At 44.0% G+C, this 21,637-nt stretch overlaps 1 protein-coding gene across 2 annotated transcripts in view; it reads right to left on the bottom strand.

Moving 5' to 3' along the window:
- snx25 (sorting nexin 25) overlaps positions 1-21,290 on the bottom strand; it is a 251,246-nt gene extending 229,956 nt beyond the window's left edge. Inside the window, exons 1-2 of one of the 2 annotated variants that reach the window (XM_041186048.1) lie at positions 20,889-21,290; positions 20,351-20,736 (exon numbers count right to left, since the gene is read on the bottom strand). In XM_041186048.1, coding sequence (XP_041041982.1) covers positions 20,351-20,626 — 276 coding nt within the window. In that variant the 5' untranslated portion in view covers positions 20,627-20,736; positions 20,889-21,290. Of the gene's footprint in view, positions 1-20,350; positions 20,737-20,859 lie in introns of both variants that reach the window. The other variant, XM_041186047.1, reaches the window with a different exon arrangement.
- Between the last annotated feature and the right edge of the window lie 347 nt (positions 21,291-21,637).

Consider the following 21,637-nt stretch of genomic DNA (forward strand, 5'->3'; position numbering starts at 1 on the left):
TTGAGACTTGAAATGACAGAGCCATAGAGCATTTCAATAGCACTGGGTTGGAGGAGATGTGAGGGTGTGTGTGTGTGGGGGGGGGGGTGTGTGTGTGTGTGTGTGTGTGTGTGTGTGTGTGTGTGTGTGTGTGTGTGTGTGTGTGTGTGTGTGTGTGTGTGTGTGTGTGTGTGGCAATGTTACATAGGTTAAAATTGGTGGCCTTAGTGATAGGGGATAAGGAGTCAGAAGCACAGTCTTGGAGCCAAAATTATGGATTGTCTAGTTCACACTGAACAGTAGCTGGAAAGAGGGCTGTAATCGGTGGTAATGGTGTGGAATTTGTAGCCAGGGCTAAGGTCAGTTAATTTGGTAATGGCAAAGTTATTAAGAAAGCTGCACTGCATGCAAGACAATGTTGGGACAAGCAAGCTAACAGCTAAGAGGCAGAGGGAAGATAGAGAGATGGTGGAGAGGTACAGCACATTGTTGTCAATGTACATTTGGAAGCCAATTGCATGTGCAACATGTAAATGAGGAAGAGGACGGAGCCAAGGCGAGATCCCCAAGAGGATCTCCAACTACAACAGTACTTACAGGAGTGGGGAAAATTGCTATTAGAGAAACTGCTCCAGCTATGGTTGAATAGCTAATCGTATAAATAGGACCAACCACTGAGCTGGACAATGAAGAAGTGGTGTTGGAGGCCGGTGTGGTCAACCATGTCAAAGGTTGCAGAGTTGTCAAGGAGGAAAAATGTCACAGGAATTCCCTGATTAAATCTGTATCAGTGCTGTGGCTGAAGTTGAAAGCTGACTGGAAAGATTCAAACATGGAGTTATGAAAAAAGTTGGCATTGATGTGGGAGATCTATTCAAGGATTTGGGGGGGTGATGTCATTTGCAAGGAAATGGGGATCCATTTCTCTGGTGGTTCTGATGGAAGGGAGTGGAAAGTATCTGAGCAGAGGGAATCTGTCATGCCAGCTGGCATGGAAGCCATTAAACATGGTTAAGAGCTCAGCAGTTTAGCAAAATTTAAGTCAAAGGGAGTAGGAGGTGGGTCCCAAACATATGAGAAAAATGGAAGAATCACTAGCGAAAGACATTAGATCAGAGCCTTGGGAAGGGTTTGCTTTTTTGATGAGGGAAAGTGGAGGGAGGAAGCTGAGATGGTCTTAATCTTATTGGTAGAACACCAAAATGACGCTGTCCCACTACTGTGCTCAATAATGCCCATGCACATTTATTTTCTAATCTGCGAACGCAGTTTAAGATTGATAAGGAGTGCTAACTGCATTCTCCAATTCACTTCTTTGAAGTGATTGAATTCCAGACAAATAATCTGTGGAAATTACCTAGAAAATTTTCAATGTCAACACTTTGCATTTCTAACAAGAAGCTTTCATCAACACATTTTAATTCTGCTACAAACTGCTGTAGACCATAGAAGACCCTGCCACTTGATGTGGAAATTAGTGCTGCAAGTTTTCACTGCAACACAAATTCATGTTATTTTGGTTAAAAATACAGAATGAAGGTCATCATAACCTGAAACTTTAACTCTGCTCCCACCACAGATGCTGCGTTACCTGTGTATTTCCAGCATTTTCTGTTTTTATTTTGGAATTCCAGTATCTGTAGTATTTTGCTTTTGTAATATAAAAGTTATGATGGATTTATAATCCACACAGTGCCAAGGGCAAGCAGAGCAGGACAACCTCCACAGATTGAGTTTCTCAGCAGTTAAGGAGTCAGCTCCAGCGTGACTGCTGAATTATACTGGTACTTTTGCACCTTGTGAAGATGGTAGTAAACTCCAGTCTACAAGCCAAATTATTTTTCAATAAAGCTTTTTATAAATAAGACAATCTTTCTTTTGAAGTAATATGGAAGTCATTTCCTAATGCAGTCATCCAGATCAGCTGCAACGATAAAATGGGATTGCAAATCAATCTGTGCTATCTCACTATGCTCATCCCCTTTTACTCCATAGTATCTCTGTAGCTGTACAAGCAATTTCCTATATTTTCCCCAGCATTCCAGTATTTTTTCTTATTATGTTTGGTAAAGACTGCAATATTACTTGTTATTTTTCAATTATTATCCTTTTTTGAGTACATGAATGGAGGTTCAAAATAGCAGTGATGCTGCGTCACCATGTTATAAATTGTCATTAACATGAGCTAGGGATGAGTGAAGGGAACAGCCAAGGATAAAAGGGCACATATGTTGGGACTCACCCCACTTTGTTCCTGGACCCAGCACAAAAAAAAAAATCAAAGTCACATTAACTAAGTTCTTCAATCAAAATCGTGGGAAAGTGCCTCAACAAGTTCTTTTTTAAAAAAGAAAAATGTTTATAAACTACTATTTCAGAATATGCTGAACAAATTCCTTATATGGTAGTTAAAGCAGTTCATTTGCAAGTAACAAAAAAACCTGACTCGTCTGCTGCTGTTTACATTAGAATTTTTTAAATGACATAACTTTATATAGTTCCTACAACATGAGATGTGAATGTTGAAATGGATGCGTGGACTGACAAGAAAGGTCAAGGTCAGGAACCAGTACATCGGGGGGAGGTCAGTGAAGATTGTAGAAGCAGTGAATAAAGTAATGAGAAGAGGTTGAAAAGGTACGGCCTGTTGTGGAAAGTTGTAGTGAGTGATGATGGTAATGCCAGGAAGAGGAGAGTCCAAGGCCAGATTGAAGAACGTGATGGCGAGAGACAAAAACACAGAAGAATTGGTAGAAGAACGGGTGACCGACAAGGGATAGAGAAGGAGGAATCAGCCAGCATTGTGGTGACCCCAAGTAAAATGGGAGAAGCTGAAAAAAAGCAGAATAAAAATACCCCAACATCCTTCATGGGAGCGTTATCAAACAAAAGTTGACGCAACATGATAATTTGCTGCAGCGAAAAATCTACCCTTTAACTGCAATAGAACATTTAATACATGGTTGGAACAGGCAGAGGATTTTCCCCTTTGCCTGCACAAGAGATACAGATTTTTACCAGAATTGTCAAAAGTCATCAACTCCAAATTTAGTTATTTTGGCACATATAATCTCCAACTATATTAACCTAAACAGCAGTACATCAACTGTCATTTACTTAATGAAAGAAAAGTTTTTTGAAAACAACAATATTGAATTCTAATCCTGAGACTGTGCACAAACATAAGATAAAATTCTTGGGGATCACTATAACCTAACAGTGCATACCGCATAGGCCCAGGCTTCACTTTAAGTTTAAGGGCTCATGTCTCAGAGCACTTAAAAACTTAAATTAAAGATTAGTTTAAGGGTTTAGGTTGTTTTTTTAATTCTGGAGGATTTTTTTTTGTCTAATTGCTCACTAATTTGAGCTAAGGCTTCAGCCCAATTTGCAGAACAGCAGCAGCATTACCAGCATCAGAAGGAACTCAACTAATTCAAACAAACACCAATAACAACGTTCCTCACAACTGTACTGGTCTCCAAACACTGATAGATATACCTCAGGGGTCAGCGCTAAGTTTGCTTTTGCCTTTGATACACGTGACATATTTTGGATGGAGAAACAAGGAACGGGAGTTAGAGATTCAACGGACTGCAGCGATTCAAGGCGGCAGCTCACTCCCGCATTCTCAAGGGCAATTAGGGCTGGGCAACAAACGCTGGCCTTGTCAGCAACAACCATACCCAGCGGATAAATGAATTTTAAAAAAGACACTGACGGTGGGAGATGATCCTAGTACAAACTATAGGGAATGAACAAGAAAGTCAATGAACCTAGGGAACTGACACATGCAGGTAGAAAAAAAAAGGCCAAAAATATTGTGTGTTTTACAGGCAAGGGCAAAGTACTAGAGAAAATAACTAATACTCTATTTGTACAAGGCAATGGTTGGGCCACAGCTGGTTTATTGTATGCAGTTTTAGGAACCCCAATTATAGAAAGGACACAAGTCACAAATAGCATAAAGATTCACCAGGATGATGGCAAGGTTGGGAAATTATAGCATTCAGGAGAACCGTGAGCTACTACAACTTGGTGCAGAGGTTCAAATGAGACTTAGAAGAAAATTTTACAATAATTAAATTGTTTGATAGATAGTGTGAACAGGATATTTCTTCTGGTTGGGGAGTAAATGACAAAGAAACATCAATTTAAAATCATTAAGGCTGGAGAAAGAGGGGTGAGAAGAAATCTATTTTTATATAGTTTCCAGAGCATATACTGCTTTACCTCAAAGTGATTGAGGCAGAAACACTGCAGCTTTTAAGGGAAATTTGTTTGCAGCAAACCAGAGATACTGTGCTACAGGGGAACAAGAGAGGCTGTTGGATTAGTTTAGACTGTGCTCGCAAAGTTGGCACAGACAGCATGCTCCAAATGACCTTGCTCTGTGCTGTAAACTCCAGTGGTTCTTATGGGTGCTGCTATTTCTACATCCAAAACAGAGTCACTGTTTTCTTTCAACTTAAGCTTCAAAAGCTAGATATTTCTGTCATTCACTCAACACATTCAAGTGACCAGTCTTGCTGAGGGGAAGGAAACCCTCACTTCTTGAGCACTTTAACATTACAAATCAACAGCAATGAACAGATGAGATGGTGCTTAGTCCCAGTGCAAACATCAGTGTATAGACAAATCCGAAGACTACAGTGGCAGGTCTCGCTTCTCAAAGCTTGACGGTCAAGGTAGATCCTTCAGTATACTGACAGAAGTAATCAAAGCTCCACTACCTTACCTTGAAAAGTTCATTGTAGATGATATACAATTCCCCTAACCAGTTCATTGTACAATAGTCTCACTATCTACAAGACGACAATAGAGGTTGAACTTCCATATAAATCTTTCAGGAGATATGCAACAGATAAAGTCTAAACAGAAAATAAACAAGAAATGTCTCAAAACAACACATCACAGAATTTTCTGAAACAGTATCCTATCTTTTTAGTAAAGGTGCTCACATTTGAGGCAGTAGAAACATAGATGACACTGGTACGTTGCACATAAAAATCGTACATTTAAAAAGAAGTCTGCAATTCAGGCTAACACCAGTTTCACCACATGTACAGGCAGGATTTCAATTCCACTCCTGCAGGAATTAGATGGACCCATCTCACAGCTTAATCACGGAATCAATGAAGCGTGGTTTTGAAAAAGAAAAGACAAAGCAAATACCAGTGATGGACAAACCAACAGACGATGTAATACAAGGTAGCAGAACAATGTGCAACTGCAGCATTACTGGATAATACATGGATATAGACATTGCATGTAACTATATATAACCATCTAAATGCATGCAATTTTGCAGCAAAACAGTCATATCAGTGCAACCTCTTCAGTAAGGAATACTTCTGACTCTAGGATACTGACTTATCTAATAGTTTTGCAAATATTGAGTATCAAAAAAAATGAGCAATTTGTTTCGGAAACTTGAAAGCAGATGGTATTTGGGAATTGTAAATTTTATTCCTAGGTTTGCAAGTTATTTCTCTATCTCAGATAAGATAATCAGTTAACGTGGGGCCAGATTTTGCTGCGAAAATAAGAGAGAGGCTAAGGGCAGTCACTATTGTATAAGCACAAATTCAACAGCAGCTTCTGGTGAGCGGAGGTGTTGTAAAAGACAAAGCCCTCCTCAGTAAGCTGTGCGAAAACCACATTTCACCATTCAGCTCCCCATTCAAATTTAATGAACAGGCTTTGTAGATACAGATTAAACTCACCAGAGAAAATTAGGGCTTGTCCATTCCAGGCTAAGTACCGTTGTAACAGTGTGCCAAGTTCCAATTATAAATGTGGAGTCCCATACCTTCAGTTTTCAATTATTGTTGAAGATTTTTTCTTTAAAAAGTACATTTTTAAAAATTTTTCTTGCTTATTTTATCTTTTTCAGTCTAATTTTTCATTCCCACATTTTTTTTCAGTACCTAATTTGACAAAGATATTTAATTCAAGCTTCCACTTTCTGGTTCAAACTCTATGTTGCTCAATAATGACTCTTTAATCTGATCAGTTAAGAAGTTACACAGGGACTTGCACTGTTCACACATGTCCCAGATGCCCTGGAGAGGGCACAGTGTCATTTGGATTATCCCTCAATAGCAATTTGCATGCAAAACCCCAAGAAAATTCCATGGACAAGTGCAAGTCTAACAAACTTTCAGTTCTGTTTGGGAGCTGCTCATAGCAAAGTCTGGCCCGTCTTGCTTCTCACATTCGACCAACATCAAAAACATAAGAAACAGGAGGAGTAGACGACATGATCTGTCGAGCATGCTACACCAGTTGATCATGGGTGATCTTCAGCTTCAACTCCACTTTCCCAGTGCTCTCCATATCCCTCCATTCCCTAAGGTACCAAAAATCTGTCTATTCCAGCCTTAAACGTATTCAACTATGGAACATCCACAACCCTCTGGGGTAGAGAATTCCAAAACAAAAACAGAATTACCTGGAAAAACTCAGCAGGTCTGGCAGCATCGGCGGAGAAGAAAAGAGTTGACGTTTCGAGTCCTCAAGACCCTTCGACAGAACTAGGCGAATCCCAGGAAGGGGCGAAATATAAGCTGGTTTAAGGTGGTGGGGGGGTGGGGTTGGGTGGGGGGAGAGAAGTGGAGGGGGGTGATGTGGTTGTAGGCAAAAGCAGTGATAGAAGCAGATCATCAAAAGATGTCACAGACAGCAGAACAAAAGGACACATAGGTGTCGAATTTGGTGATATTATCTAAACGAATGTGCTAATTAAGAATGGATGGTAGAGCACTCAAGGTATAGCCCTAGTGGGGGTGGGGGGGAGCATAAAAGGTTTTAAAATATTTTAAAATAATGGAAATAGGTGGGAAAAAGAAAAATCTATATAATTTATTGACACCAACACCCATCTAGGACCCTCCACCCCTGCCTGTCCCTCCGTCCCCACCCCATCTTCCAATCCCAGCCCCAGCCGTGTATTCACTATACCCCCTGACCTTCCCCTCTCTGATGCTGAACATTCAGTGCTCAGCAAAGGACTTAGTTTCATACCCTTACGCCCTCACCTTAATGAATTTCGGGCTCGGCACGATGCTGAATTCTTCTTCCGCCGTCTTCGTCTCCGGGCTCACTTCTTTGGGCAGGAGTCCTCTCCCCATTCAACGGATCCTTTCACCCACCTCCAATATTCTCCCTCCACCTGGACCCCTCCCTCTGGATTCTTACCTTCTCTTGATCTTTTCATTGAGAACTGTCGACGCGATATTAGTCGTCTCAATTTCTCTGCTCCTCTCACCCATTCTAATCTCTCTCTCGCTGAACTTACTGCACTCCATTCTCTCAGGTCCAACCCTGACATCGTCATCAAACCCGCTGACAAGGGTGGTGCTGTTGTTGTCTGGCGCACTGACCTCTACCTCGCGGAGGCTGAGCGTCAACTCACAGACACTTCCTCCTACCTCTCCCTGGACCATGACCCCACCACTGAACATCAAGCCATTGTTTCCAGGACTGTCACTGACCTCATCTCCTCTGGGGATCTTCCTCCCACAGCTTCCAACCTGATAGTCACCCAACCTCGGACGGCCCACTTCTACCTCCTACCCAAAATCCACAAACAGAACTGTCCCGGTAGACCGATCGTGTCAGCTTGCTCCTGCCCCACAGAACTCATTTCTCGTTATCTTGACTCCCTTCTCTCTCCCCTTGTCCAGTCCCTCCCCACCTACATCCGTGATTCCTCTGACACCTTACGTCGCATCAACAATTTCCAGTTCCCTGGCCCCAACCGCTTCCTCTTCACCATGGATGTCCAATCCCTCTACACCTCCATCCCCCACCAGGATGGTCTGAGGGCCCTTAGCTTCTTCCTCGAACAGAGGCCCGAACAATCCCCATCCACCACTACTCTCCTCCGTCTGGCTGAACTTGTTCTCACACTAAACAATTTCTCCTTCAACTCCTCTCACTTCCTCCAAATAAAAGGTGTGGCTATGGGTACCCGCATGGGCCCCAGCTATGCCTGTCTCTTTATGGGGTATGTGGAACATTCCTTGTTCCAGTCCTACTCCGGCCCCCTTCCACAACTCTCCGGTACATCGATGATTACTTCGGTGCTGCTTCGTGCTCTCGTCAGGACTTGGAAAAATTTATTAATTTTGCTTCCAATCTCCACCCCTCCATCATTTTCACGTGATCCATCTCTGACACTTCCCTTCCCTTCCTTGACCTCTCTGTCTCAATCTCTGGTGATAGACTGTCCACCAATATCCATTACAAGCCTACCGACTCCCACAGCTACCTTGACTACAGCTCCTCACACCCCACTTCCTGTAAGGACTCCATCCCATTCTCTCAGTTCCTTCGCCTCCGTCGCATCTGTTCCGATGATGCTACCTTCAAAATCAGTTCCTCTGACATGTCCTCCTTCTTCCTTAACCGACGTTTTCCACCTACGGTCGTTGACAGGGCCCTCAACCGTGTCCGGCCCATCTCCCGCGCATCCGCCCTCACGCCTTCTCCTCCCTCCCAGAAACATGATAGGGTCCCTCTTGTCCTCACTTATCACCCCACCAGCCTCTGCATTCAAAGGATCATCCTCCGCCATTTCCGCCAAGTCCAGCATGATGCCACTACCAAACACATCTTCCCTTCACCCCCACTGTCGGCATTCCATAGGGATCGTTCCCTCCGGGACATCCTGGTCCACTCCTCCATCACCCCCTACTCCCCAACCCCCACCTATGGCACCACCCCATGCCCAAGCAAAAGATGTAACACCTGCCCCTTCACTTCCACTGTCCTCACTGTCCAAGGGCCCAAACACTCCTTTCCAGTGAAGCAACATTTCACTTTCATTTCCCCCAACTTAGTCTACTGCATTCGTTGCTCCCATTGTGGTCTCCTCGACATTGGAGAGACCAAACGTAAACTGGGCGATCGCTTTGCAGAACACCTGCGGTCTGTCCGCAAGAATGACCCAAACCTCCCTGTCGCTTTCCATTTCAACACTCCACCCTGCTCTCTTGCCCACATGTCTGTCCTTGGCTTGCTGCATTGTTCCAGTGAAGCCCAACGCAAACTGGAGGAACAACACCTCATCTTCCGACTAGGCACTTTACAGCTTTCCGGTCTGAATATTGAATTCAACAACTTTAGGTCTTGACCTCCCCCCTCCATCCCCACCCCCTTTCTGTGTCTTCCCCCTTCCTTTTGTTTTTTTTCAATAAATTATAGATTTTTCTTTTTCCCCACCTATTTCCATTATTTTAAAATATTTTAAAATCTTTTATGCTCCCCCCACCCCAACTAGAGCTATACCTTGAGTGCCCTACCATCCATTCTTAATTAGCACATTCGTTTAGATAATATCACCAACTTCGACACCTATGTATCCTTTTGTTCTGCTGTCTGTGACATCTTTCGATGATCTGCTTCTATCACTGCTTTTGCCTACAACCACATCACCCCCCTCCACTTCTCTCCCCCCACCCAACCCCACCCCCCCCACCACCTTAAACCAGCTTATATTTCACCCCTTCCTGGGATTCGCCTAGTTCTGTCGAAGGGTCTTGAGGACTCGAAACGTCAACTCTTTTCTTCTCCGCCGATGCTGCCAGACCTGCTGAGTTTTTCCAGGTAATTCTGTTTTTGTTTTGGATTTCCAGCATCCGCAGTTTTTTGTTTTTTGTTTTAGAGAATTCCAAAGTTTCACAACCCTTTGAGTGAAGTAATTTCTCATCTCAGTGCTAAACATTCAGTCCCTTATTCTGAGGCTAAGTCTGCGTCTGCTAGACTCCCTAGCCAGCGAAAACATCAGAGTACCCTGTCAATCTTATATTGCAACGAGATCATCTCTCATCTTCTAAACTCGAGAACACAGACCCAATTTACTCAGCCTCTCATCATAGGACAATCCTCTCATCCCAGGGACCAATCTAGTGAACCTTTGGGTGCTGTTTTATAATCATATTTGCACTTCTTACTTCCTCTTTTAAAATTTGCATATCTTCCAAACCATGATAATCTTAAGCGCATCATACCTTTCAAGGTGCCACCTGCAATGAAGATGTCAACTTCTATATTTACTTTAATAAACATGAAAATCAAATCAAACCCAGGGAAACTGAAAAGTCAGGCAGTGGATAAAAGAGCATTAGGTATTTAGGGTGAACCTACAACTGTCCTTTACAAAGTATTGCTTCAATAAATCCATGTGAGCTATAACAGAGTATAATTTCCATCTATGTTAGAATATGCTCCTACATATGTCAAAAGCTCCTTGGAGTCCTATAAACAGAATGTCCAAAGCCCTAATCTTACATTCAATATATCAAGGTATTTTTCTCCCAGAAATCATCCAAAAAGAAATGCAGGCTGTCCACTTCACACAAAAATCTGCCAGCAACAACTGCAATTACATTTATAAAACACCTTTACCATCGAAAAATCTCCCAAAGCACTTCATACGAGTGTAATCAAAGAAAATTTGACACCAAGCAACTTTAAGCGATATTAAGACAATGCCCAAAAGTTTGGTCACAGAGGTAGGTTTTAAATATGTTTTATCAAAGGAGACAAAGATAGGGAGGTTTAGATAGGGAATTCCAGAACTTAGGACCAAGGTAGCTGAAGGCATGGCCACCAAAGCTGGAGTGATGAAAATCCAGGATATTCAAGGTCAGAATTGGAGGAGTGCAAGGTCAAAAAGAAATGGAAGCTTTGCATCATATCCATTGCACTCTCTGCACTTCCAACACTGGATGCCTAAAGACCCAGGCACAGGAGCCAAGTAATCACAGAAGCAAAATACTGTACATGCTGGAAATAAAACTTGCATTTGCTCAAAACATTTCTCTCTTTCCTCAGTCTCTTCTGCACATTCTACAGAATAAAGTAGATATGGTCTTGTTAATCAGTAATAGGAGTGAAATTTATATTATGCGTTATTTATAAAGGATGCCGAGAGGATGCCATTTCAAGACAACAAGCATTACAGTAACAAGTTTCAAATTAGAACAGGAAATGTCAAGTTTCACATTTGTGGCAGTTATTTGTATTCTTGATGCAGCATTTACAACAAAGAATATTTTGTTTTTAGTCATTCACAGGATGTGGGCTTCGCTGGCTGGGCCATCCCTAGTTGCCCTTAAGAAGGTGGTGGTGAGCTGCTGCAGTCCATCTGGTACAGGAACACCCACAGTGCTGTTAGGAAGGGAGTTCCCGAATTTTGACTCAGCGACAGTGAAGGAACGGCGATATATTTCCAAGTCAGGATGGTGGGTGGCTTGGAGGGGAACTTCCAGGTGATGGCATTCCCATCTATCTGCCACCTTTGCCCTTCTGGATGGTCGTGGTCGTGGGTTTGGAAGGTGCTGTCTAAGGAGCCTTGGTGAATTCCTGCAGTGCATCTGGTAGATGGTACACACTGCTGCCACTGGTAACCCCCCAGGATGTTGTTAGTGGGAGATTAAAAATTAAAACCATGAAACCATTGTCGATTGTTGACCTGGTTCACTAATGTCCTTAGGGAAGGAAATCTGCTATCCTTGCCTGGTCAGGCCTACATATGACTCCAGACCCACAGCAATGTGCCTGACTTAAATGAACTCTGAACAAGGGCAATTAGGGATGGGCAATAAATGCTGGCCTAGCCTGCCACGTTCACATTCCATGAATGAATTTTAAAAAAGGACTGCTTCAGTATCTGAGGAGTCACGAATGCTGCTAAACATTGTGCAATCATCAGCGAACATCCCCACTTCTGACCTTATGATGGAAGGAAGGTCATTGATGAAGCAGTTGAAACTGGTTGGGCCGAGGACACTACCCTGAGGAACTCCTGCAGCGATGCCCTGCAGCACATCACACCCATCATCCTTTGTGCTAGGAATGAGTCCAATCAAGCTTGTTATGGACAAAGAAAAAGACAAGTTGCAAAAAATGTTTTGGATTGGGGATTTTAGTAAAATAAGGCAGGATCTGAACAAGGTAGACTGGGAACAGCTGTGGGGAAATCTACAGAAGAGCAGTGGGGGGGGGCATTCAAAAAGGAAATGGGGAGGGTGCAGACTCAATACGTTCCCTCTAGGGTGATAGGAAGGAGTAACAACCCCAGAGGACCATGGATGACCAGAGATATTCAGGATACGATGAGAAGGAAAAGAGAGGCTTTTAGCAGGTACAAGGGAAGCAAAACAGCAGAGGCATTAGTGGAGTACAGACAGTGCAGGGTGGAGCTTAAGAAAGCAATTAGGAGAGCAAAGAGGGGATGTGAGAAAGCTCTGGCTGGTAAAAGTAGGGAAAATCCCAAGATATTCTATAAATATATAATGGGAAGAGGATAACTAGGGAAAGAATAGGGCCCGTAAGGGACCAAGGGGGCAATCTATGGGTGGAGCCAGAAGACATCGCTAGAGTGTTGAATGAATACTTCACATCCGTCTTCACCCAAGAGAATAAGGATGCTGGTATCGAACTCGGGGAGAGAGACTGCAAGGTTAAGCAAATTGATGTAGGGAGCAATAAGGTATTGGAGGTGTTGGCAGGCTTAAAAATGGACAAATCTCCAGGTCCGGATGATTTGTGTCCCAGACTGCTGAGGGAGGCAAGGGAGGAGATCGCAAGGGCTCTGACCCAAATTTTTAATTCCTCTCTGGCCATGGGGGAGATGCCAGAGGACTGGAGAACAGCTAATGTGGTTCCACCATTTAATAAGGGTTGTAGAGATAAGCCAGGGAGCTACAGGCCAGTGAGTCTCATGTCAGTAGTAGGGAAACTATTGGAGAAATTTCTGAGGGAGAGAATCTATCTCCACTTGGAGAGGCAAGGTTTGATCAGGGTAGTCAGCATAGCTTTGTCAGAGGGAGGTCATGCCTAACAAATTTGATTGAATTTTTTGAGGAGGTGACCAGTTGTGTAGATGAGTGTAGTGCAATTGATGTAGTTTATATGGATTTCAGCAAAGCCTTTGCCAAGGTCCCACATGGGAGACTAATAAAGAAGGCAAATGCACATGGGATACAGGATAATTTGATCAGGTGGATTCAAAATTGGCTTAGCTGTAGAAGACAGAGGGCGATGACAGAAGGATGCTTTAGTGACTGGAAGCCAGTGTCCAGTTATTTACCACAAGGATCTGTGCTGGGTCCCCTATTATTCATCATTTATAAATGACATAGATGACTATGTGAGGGGTTGGATTAGTAAGTTTGCGGATGACACAAAGATTGGCCAGGTGGTTAACAGTGAGGTTGAGTGTCTTGGGCTACAGGAAGACATAGACAGGATGGTCAAATGGGCAGAAAAGTGGAAGATGGAATTTAACCCTGAAAAGTGAGAGGTGATACATTTTGGAAGGAGTAAGTTGACAAGGAAATATTCAACAAGCGGCATGGCACTAGAAAGTTCTGAGGAACAAAGGGACCTCGGTGTGTGTATCCATAGATCTCTGAAGGTGGAGGGGCAGGTTAGTAGGGTGTGTTAGTGAGGTGGTGAAAAAGGCATATGGGACACTTGACTTTATCAATCGAGGCATAGATTACAAAAGTAGGGAGCTCATGTTGGAGTTGTATAGAACCTTGGTGAGACCACAATTGGAGTACTGTATGAAGTTCTGGCTGCCACATTATAGGGAGGATGTGATTGCACTGGAGGGGGTGCAGAGGAGATTCACCAGGATGTTGCCTGGGATGAAACATTTAAGTTATGAAGAGAGGTTGATAGACTTGGGTTGTTTTCGTTGGAACAGAGAAGACTGAGGGGCAACCTGATCGAGGTGTACAAGATTATGAGGAGCATGGATAGGGAGCAGCTGTTCCCCTTAGTTGAAGAGTCAGTCACGAGGGGACATAAGTTCAAGGTGAGGGACAGGAGGTTTAGTGGGGGGGATGTGAGGAAAAACTTTTTTTACCCAGAGGGTGGTAACGGTCTGGAATGCGTTGCCTGGGAGGGGAGGAGGCCGGTTGCCTCACATCCTTTAAGAAGTACCTGGATGGGCACTTGGCACGTCATAACATTCAAGGTTATGGGCCAAATGCTGGTAAATGGGATTAGGTAGGTAGGTCAGATGTTTCTCACGTGTCCGTGCAGACTCGATGGGCCGAAGGGCCTCTTCTGCACAGTGAGATTCTGTGATTCTGTGAATGGAGAGTCCCCCCCCACCCCCACCCCCCCCCTACCCCCCCAAATTTGGCAAGACAGACCCAGCAGAGGTGGCGACCCAGTGGTATACAGTCAGAAGGGAGTTGCCTTGGGAGTCCTCAACATCAGCTCAGGACCTTATGAAGTCTCATGGCATCAGGTCAAACATGGAGAAGGAAACATCCTGCTGATTACCATGTACCGCCCACCCTCAGCTGATGAATCAGTGCTCCTCCACGTTGAACGCTCCTTGAGGAAGCACTGAGGGTGCAGAATGTACTCTGGGTGTGGGGCTTCAATGGCCATCACCAAGAGTGGCTCAATAGCAACATTACTGACTGAGCTCTGAAGGACATAGCTGCTAGACTGGGTCTGTGGCAGGTGGCCAGGGAACCAAAAAGAGGGAAAAACCTCATCCTCACCAACCTGCCTGCTGCAGATGCATCTGTCCATGACAGTATCAGGAGGAGTGACCACTGCACAGTTGTTGAGGAGACTAAGTCCCACCTTCACATTGAGGATACCCTCCATCGTGTTTTGTGGCACTACCACCATGCTAAATGGGATAAATTTCAAACAGATCTAGCAACTCAAGACTGGGCATCCATGAGGCACTGTGGGCCATCAGCAGCAGCAGAATTGTACTCGAACACAATCTGTAACCTCATGGCCTGGCATATTCCCCACTCTACCATTACCATCAAGCCAGGGGATCAAACCTGGTTCAGTGAAGAGTGCAGGAGGGCATGCCAGGAGCAGCACCAGGCATACTTAAAAATGAGGTGTCAACCTGCTGAAGCTATAACACAGAACTACTTGCGTGCCAAACAGCATAAGCAGCAAGTGATAGACAGAGCTAAGCGATCCCACAACCAACAGATCAGATCTAAGCTCTGCAGTCCTGTCGCATCCAGTTGTAAATAGAACATGATCATTCAGCATTTTAACATTCTTCAGGTCAAGGCAGCAAAGGTGGACACAGGCACAAAGGAGCTTTGTTTTGCTGCAGGTGTATTTGGAATGGGTCAAATCCAAAGTTTCCGTAAAACTGGAAATGAATGGCCATGTGCTCACACTGACAAATGCATCCCTCCTTCTACAAGCTGCATTGTTGAATTTGAGGGGACTTATTATTCACGCCTCCAGAGGGGTTCAGATTCCTTGGTAGTTTCCCATTTCTAGGTGGAAGCTGCATATTACATTGTCTAACTAGAATTTTGTTCCATTGATTCTACTATGGTGGGAAGGACATGGTTTTACTATGAGGCGGGAACATAACTTTTTGCCACTTGCAAACACTAGTCTGCAAATCGCAGAAGAGTTCCACCATACCCCTGAGAGATAGGAAAGTGGGTCTAAAGTGGAAGTGGGTCTACACTGATACAGGCCTTTGTAGTTTCCTAGGTCACTTTTCAGAATAATTGGATTTGAATACTGAACTAGGTGCTTGTAAGAATACACCAAGATCATATTCCCTCCAGAATTAATCTGACAGAGAGAGGGGGAGAATTGATTACATTTGTGTTTTGAATTGAACCCCACATATTTTACTGTAATGTACTGATGATTGCTCCAGGTTCACCATGATAGGTGACCTAGACTAGACACCCACATTCCTTTCCGCTGGTTCTAGCTTTGTGTACGAGTACAATGTCCAAGGCAAAGGTATGATTAGGGTTGTTAACTATTAGCTGTCGACAGGGGTCATACTAAAGTAGAAAGGAGTGTCTGATTTAGAAATACCTTGACATATCCCAATGAGAAAGGTTAAATTTTTCCATTAACTTCAAAGAGGAATAGGAACATAAGATTTAGGTGCAGGAGTAGGCCATTCAGCCCTTCAAGCCAGCTCCACCATTCAATAAGATCATGGCTGATCTGGTTGTGCCTCAACTCAGATCTTCTCCTCCAGAAGGAACTAGCTAAGCCTAGTGACACCCCCACTACATCAGGCTCTGAACCCGCTTGTGACTGGCTCATCTAAGAGCTCTTCACTGCCAGACTGGAAAGAGAACCGGCAAGACCCAGCAAAATTTTCAGTCCTATGTATGTTTTTTTCCAGATCATTTATGTAATAATGGGGTGATTTTTTTTTTGTTCCTTCAGGCTTCCAGACCAAGTCTGTAAGGAGAAGGTCAAATTGGGAGTTAAGATGGGAAGTTTCAGCTTTCCACAATCAGCCATAATGTTTTATTCCAGCCATTACAGTATATCAGAGAGGCACCACCCTGTTTGAAGAGTTTAAAGTTTAGAAGTCAAAGTCCTCCCTTGAGCTTGGGAGGTTATAGCTATCCTTTTAAAAATAAAAGGAATTGGAAACAGAAAGGCCCCATACCTTTTCAATCCTGGATCTTGAGTTTGAATTTAGGCCACACTTTTGGGGAGAAAGTCTTTGCTCTCATAGGTCATACTGAAACAAATCTAGAACTGTCTTTCACTGCTCTTTGAGGGCATGAGCTCATTTTGCAAAACCACCAAACATTTTACCCAGAGGGCGGTGACAGTCTGGAATGCACTACCTGGGAGGGTGGTGGAGGCGGGTTGCCTCACGTCCTTTAAAAAGTACCTGGATGAGCACTTGGCACGTCATAACATTCAAGGTTATGGGCCAAGTGCTGGTAAATGGGACTAGGTAGGCAGGTCAGGTGTTCCTCATGTGTCGGTGCAGCCTCGATGTCAGTTCTGTCGAAACGTCAACTCTTTTCTTCTCCGCCGATGCTGCCAGACCTGCTGAGTTTTTCCAGGTAATTCTGTTTTTGTTTCACATGGTAAGGGCGCCATGGCCACCTTCCAGAGTGACAGATTAGCAATATGCAGTGAATTAAACATAGATATTGTCAGCAGGCTGTGTAACCTGTTAAAATTCAGATTACACTGGCATCAACTGAACAGCTGGAAAACAAAAGCCATCTTATTTGTCTTCCACAAGGAATGCTGTAGCCTTGCTTTGGTTCTAATCCCCTCCCAAGCCACACTATGAAGCTGGACTAGACACAATATACAACATTGGTATTCCACCCTTAGCTAGCTTTGAAACTCCAGCACGAAATTAGCATGCTTTCCTTAATCTTTGCAAAATTATCTATCTTATTTCCGCTGCTGAAAATGTTGTACATCTTTTTTACCTCAAGCTTTGAATTCTCCAACATCCTGCTTGGCAGCCTGCCAAATTCTTGCCAATACAGGCTCAAATTTGTCCAAAGCTCTTCCATCCACACAACATCCCGCGCTAAGTTCCGCTAACCATTGTCTTTGCCCTCACCACTTCTTCATTTAATTCATTTTATTAGGAAACAGGAAGTAAAACTCCTTGTCTTTCTTTACAAATCCCTCCACTGCCTCACTCCACCTTGTCTCTATAACCTCAGGTGCTCTATAGTCCTCTCACTCACAGCCCCTGCGCAATCTCCTCTCACCATTCCTCACTCATGGCAGAGTTTTCAGCCACACTTTGTCCCAACCTCTAGAATTCCCTCTCCTTAACTCTTCACCTTGTTATATTTCTCATTTAAAAGCTGCTAACAAAAGGGAATATGGTGCTGTTCATCCAACAGTCACCTGCCTGAAACACTATGTAGGAGAGATGATAAATGCCCTTTTCCATCAGCTTGCAAGTTTAAAAGGCTTTTGCACCCAAAACTCTGGAATTAAACTATTAACTCATGAGCAGATTGACATCTCTGTTGTTCCTTTAAAGGAACAACAAATGTCCTGTGCACTTACAGAAAATGTCCACATGTTGACTTCATGGCTCAATTTAAATACTGGAGTCATGACTAACTGTTACTAGTAGCCTGAAATCAACCCAACAGGGAGTTTTGAACATACTCATCCTGGAACTGGATGTTTACAAAAAGATAGCAACTAAGAATTCAGAGGCATTCATACGATCTGGCTTTGTAAATGATAACATGTAACTTCACATAAAACCCCTACATAGATTTCATGTTGTTCATTACAGCCCATTTGACGATTTTGCTGCCTGAAATGAACTGATTTTTCTACCAACCTTTCACACCACAAAGAGAAACATGAATACACTACTTAGCTCTGTCACATTTACGTCGAGCTTTTTCATTTCACGTCATCTCAGTGGGTTCCACCCAGTTCATGGAAATGTCGCTTATACTGCAGAGTAGCACCAAGAATTTGGACACAAATAAACTAACATGCACCACCATCATGTTCCCTCAGCTATTAGAACATAGAAAGAGAAATAAAAGATGTAGTTTGGCAGAAAGAAGGGTTTTGTTTTTCCATTCGCTAGCTAGGCCAGCATTTATTGCCCACCCCAAATTGCCCCTGTTCAGAATCAACCAAGAGTCTGGAGTCACATGTAGGGACAGCAGATTTCCTTCCCTAAAAAGTGAATCAGATGGGTTTTCATTTTTACGACAATCGGCAATGGTTTCATGGTGATCAGACTTTTAATTCCAGATTTTTATTGAATTCAAATTTCACCATCTGCCATGGTGGGATTTGAAAATGGATCCCCAGAGCATTACACTGGGCCCATGGAATATTAGTCCAATGACAACAGCACTACGCCACCGCCTCCCCGGCACTGTGCTGGCATGCTGGGTGAGAAACCACTGACCAGGGGCAATCAATGGAGACAACAAATTGGAGAGCCCCAAAAAAGGGAAAAGAAGGAGAAGGAAGAAGGGAGAAGAGACACAGACACAACAGAGACTTGTATTAGATGTAGATCCCAATCAGTTTTGGAACAAAAATTATTTTGATGCCAAAACAGAACCCATGTAAGAGCCTGATGGAGAAGGGGGAAATTAATTCACATACCACACAAAGACAGATCTTTTCAGGCCAGTGTGAAACATACCACATTGATGTAGGAGTACATGGACCCAGTCTTATCCAACCTATCCACACTAATCTAATCAACCAAAAACAAATGACAATTAAAGCTGGAATCGATCACAAAGGAGACTATCAACAACATAGTAGATCTTGTGTTGATAAGCAGACATCAACCTGAAACATTAATTCTGTTTCTCTCCACAGATGCTGCCCGATCTGCTGAGTATTTCCAGCATTTTCTGTTTTATTTCAGATTTCTTGCATCTGCAGTGCTTATATTGTGTTAGAGTAGGTTTCCAACTGTATCATTATCATTTGTTATGCAACGATCATAGAATCATAAGCATAGAAGCATACAAACATACTAATTAGGAGTAGGCCACTTGGCCCTAGCCTGCTCTGCCATTTAATAAGAATGTGGCTAATCTGATTGTAACCTCAACTCCACATTCCAGCCTGGAGGAGACCATTCTGCCCATATGCCTGTGCTAACTCTTTGGTAGAGCTAGTAAATTAATCCCAGATCCCTATCGTTTTTCCTAGGGCGCCATAAAAACGTTCCTTTTCAACTATACATCCTATTCCCTTTAGAAAGTTACTGTTGAACCTGCTGCCTTTCAAGGATTCCAGATCATAAGTGTGTGAAAAAAAATCACCGCCCTTCTGTTTTATTTTGCTAATTATTTTGTCGGTCAGGGTCTGGTTTCAATCCAAGTAATCCCCATCTGTTTTATACTTGTGCGTGTGTCGATGTCACATTTGACCACCTATTTTCGCCTTCGTATCACCTGTCTCAGCTCATCTCCTGCTGGAACTTTCGTTCTGGCCTTCATTACCTTCAGATTCGACTATGCCAACCCGTACCTGGGGGCCCCCGTACATTCTACTCTCTGTGAGATGTGAGGTCATCCAGAACTTTGCTGCCATGTCTTAACTCACAGCAAGTCCAGCACCCCCATTGCCCCGTGCTTACTGCTGATCTACACTGGCTCCCGGTCAAACAACATTCTGACTTTAAGCCCTCCAAGACCTCACCCATCCGCACCACCCTCCAAGACATCCGAACGCCTCTAATTCTAGCGTCTTGTGTACTCCCAATTTTAATCGCTCCACCATTGGTGAGCGTGCCTTCAGGTGCCTCAGTCCTAACCTCTGGGATTCCCTCCCTACACCTCTCTGCCTTGCTTTCCTCCTTTAAGATGCGCCTTCAGCCCTCCCAATTCAAACCAGCCTTTGAATCATCTGACTTAACACCTCCTGGCGTGGCTGGATGGATGTCATACCTTGATTTATAATGCTCCTTGGGGAATGGTTCATTATGTTGGAAGGCGCTATAGGAATGTAAGCTGTGTTGTTATAATGTAACCGTGTTCGCATGGGGCGGACTGCGGTCTTTTTTTATTTAATTTTTTTTTTGCAGCTCAGTGGCACATCTTACCGTGATCTGGCGGAGCAGCTGGGGAGCCCCGGGTGACCTGCCCCTCTCTCTTGGGAAGCGGAGTGGCTTGAGGCGGCTCTGCTTGGCCAGGACCAGGAGGCTGCCCAGCAGGAGGCTGCTCAGGCACAGGGCCGAGTAGAAGAGGAGCCGGCAGAAGAGCCAGGCCAGGAGGGAGGGAGACCCGTCCTCGGACTGGAAGCAAGAGGCGGCGAAGAGGCAGAGTCCGGCCAGGAGCAAGTAGTAACCGCGGCTGCCATCAGGACACATAGTGACCATCGCATCTCCCAGCTCGACCCTCTCCTCCTTTTAAACGCGCTCACGTCCATAACACTCGCAAACATGTAGAAGGCACTTTCTGAAAGACTCGGGAACCGAATCCGCGACACCTGGAGGGAGAAAGAGGGGGAGGGGGAGGTAAATAAAATAAAAATTACAATTGACAGCAACAGCAACAAAAAAATAAAACAAAATGACATGAACAAGGAGATAAAATTAGAAAGGCGGCCAACCCGCTCTCATTTGCCGTTGCAGATCCTACATTTTCCTGAGCGTCTTGTTTCACATTGGGTCGTTTTGCGGTGAAATTCACAAATTTATCATCTTTCTCTCTCTCTCTCTCTGTAGTTTGTGGACGTCGCCAGTGAATGAAAACCTGTCCTGTCGCCTTTTTGCTTGTCAAATCATTCCTGAGGGGGAATTTTTTTTTTCTCTCTTCCCTTTCAAATATTCTCCTTGTGGGTGTTCAAACCTCCACAGGGCTGCACCTTGGCTATTTTTAAGTTTTAAAAATATATATAAATATATATTTCCCTCAAAGTATCTGCCGGCGGAGGGAAGAGCCTAAGAGAGAAAGTCTGAGGGTTTCTTTTCCCTCAACGTCCATTCCCCCTTGCAGGCAGTGTGTGTCTTTCGAGCGCTAATGATGTGCCCGTCACTTTCGGGTCCGCCTGTTTCCTGCCCCAATCTCAGCACAATCCGGAAAGGAAGCCACCTCTTAAAAGGGGCAGGCTCCCAAAATTCACTGGGCCCCACCAGACCCCTCACAGCTTCCACCTTCCAGCCTCCCTAACAGCCTTGCAGAAGGGGACCTGTTCAAACAACAACAACAGCAAAAAAGAGTTCACTCTATTGGGGGTGGGGAAAGAGTGAGGGTGGTTGGGTCCCACAAGTTGGAAATCAAGTCTGAGGTGATGAGCACCTACTCACTGAGCCCCAAGCTCCCAGGCAACGATTAAGGTTATAATGGCTCAACAAAGGCAAAGCTTAACCCAGAAGGAAAAAGACAAT

The sequence above is a fragment of the Carcharodon carcharias genome, chromosome 4, assembly GCF_017639515.1.
Source record: "Carcharodon carcharias isolate sCarCar2 chromosome 4, sCarCar2.pri, whole genome shotgun sequence".
NCBI classification, from domain to species: domain Eukaryota; kingdom Metazoa; phylum Chordata; class Chondrichthyes; order Lamniformes; family Lamnidae; genus Carcharodon; species Carcharodon carcharias.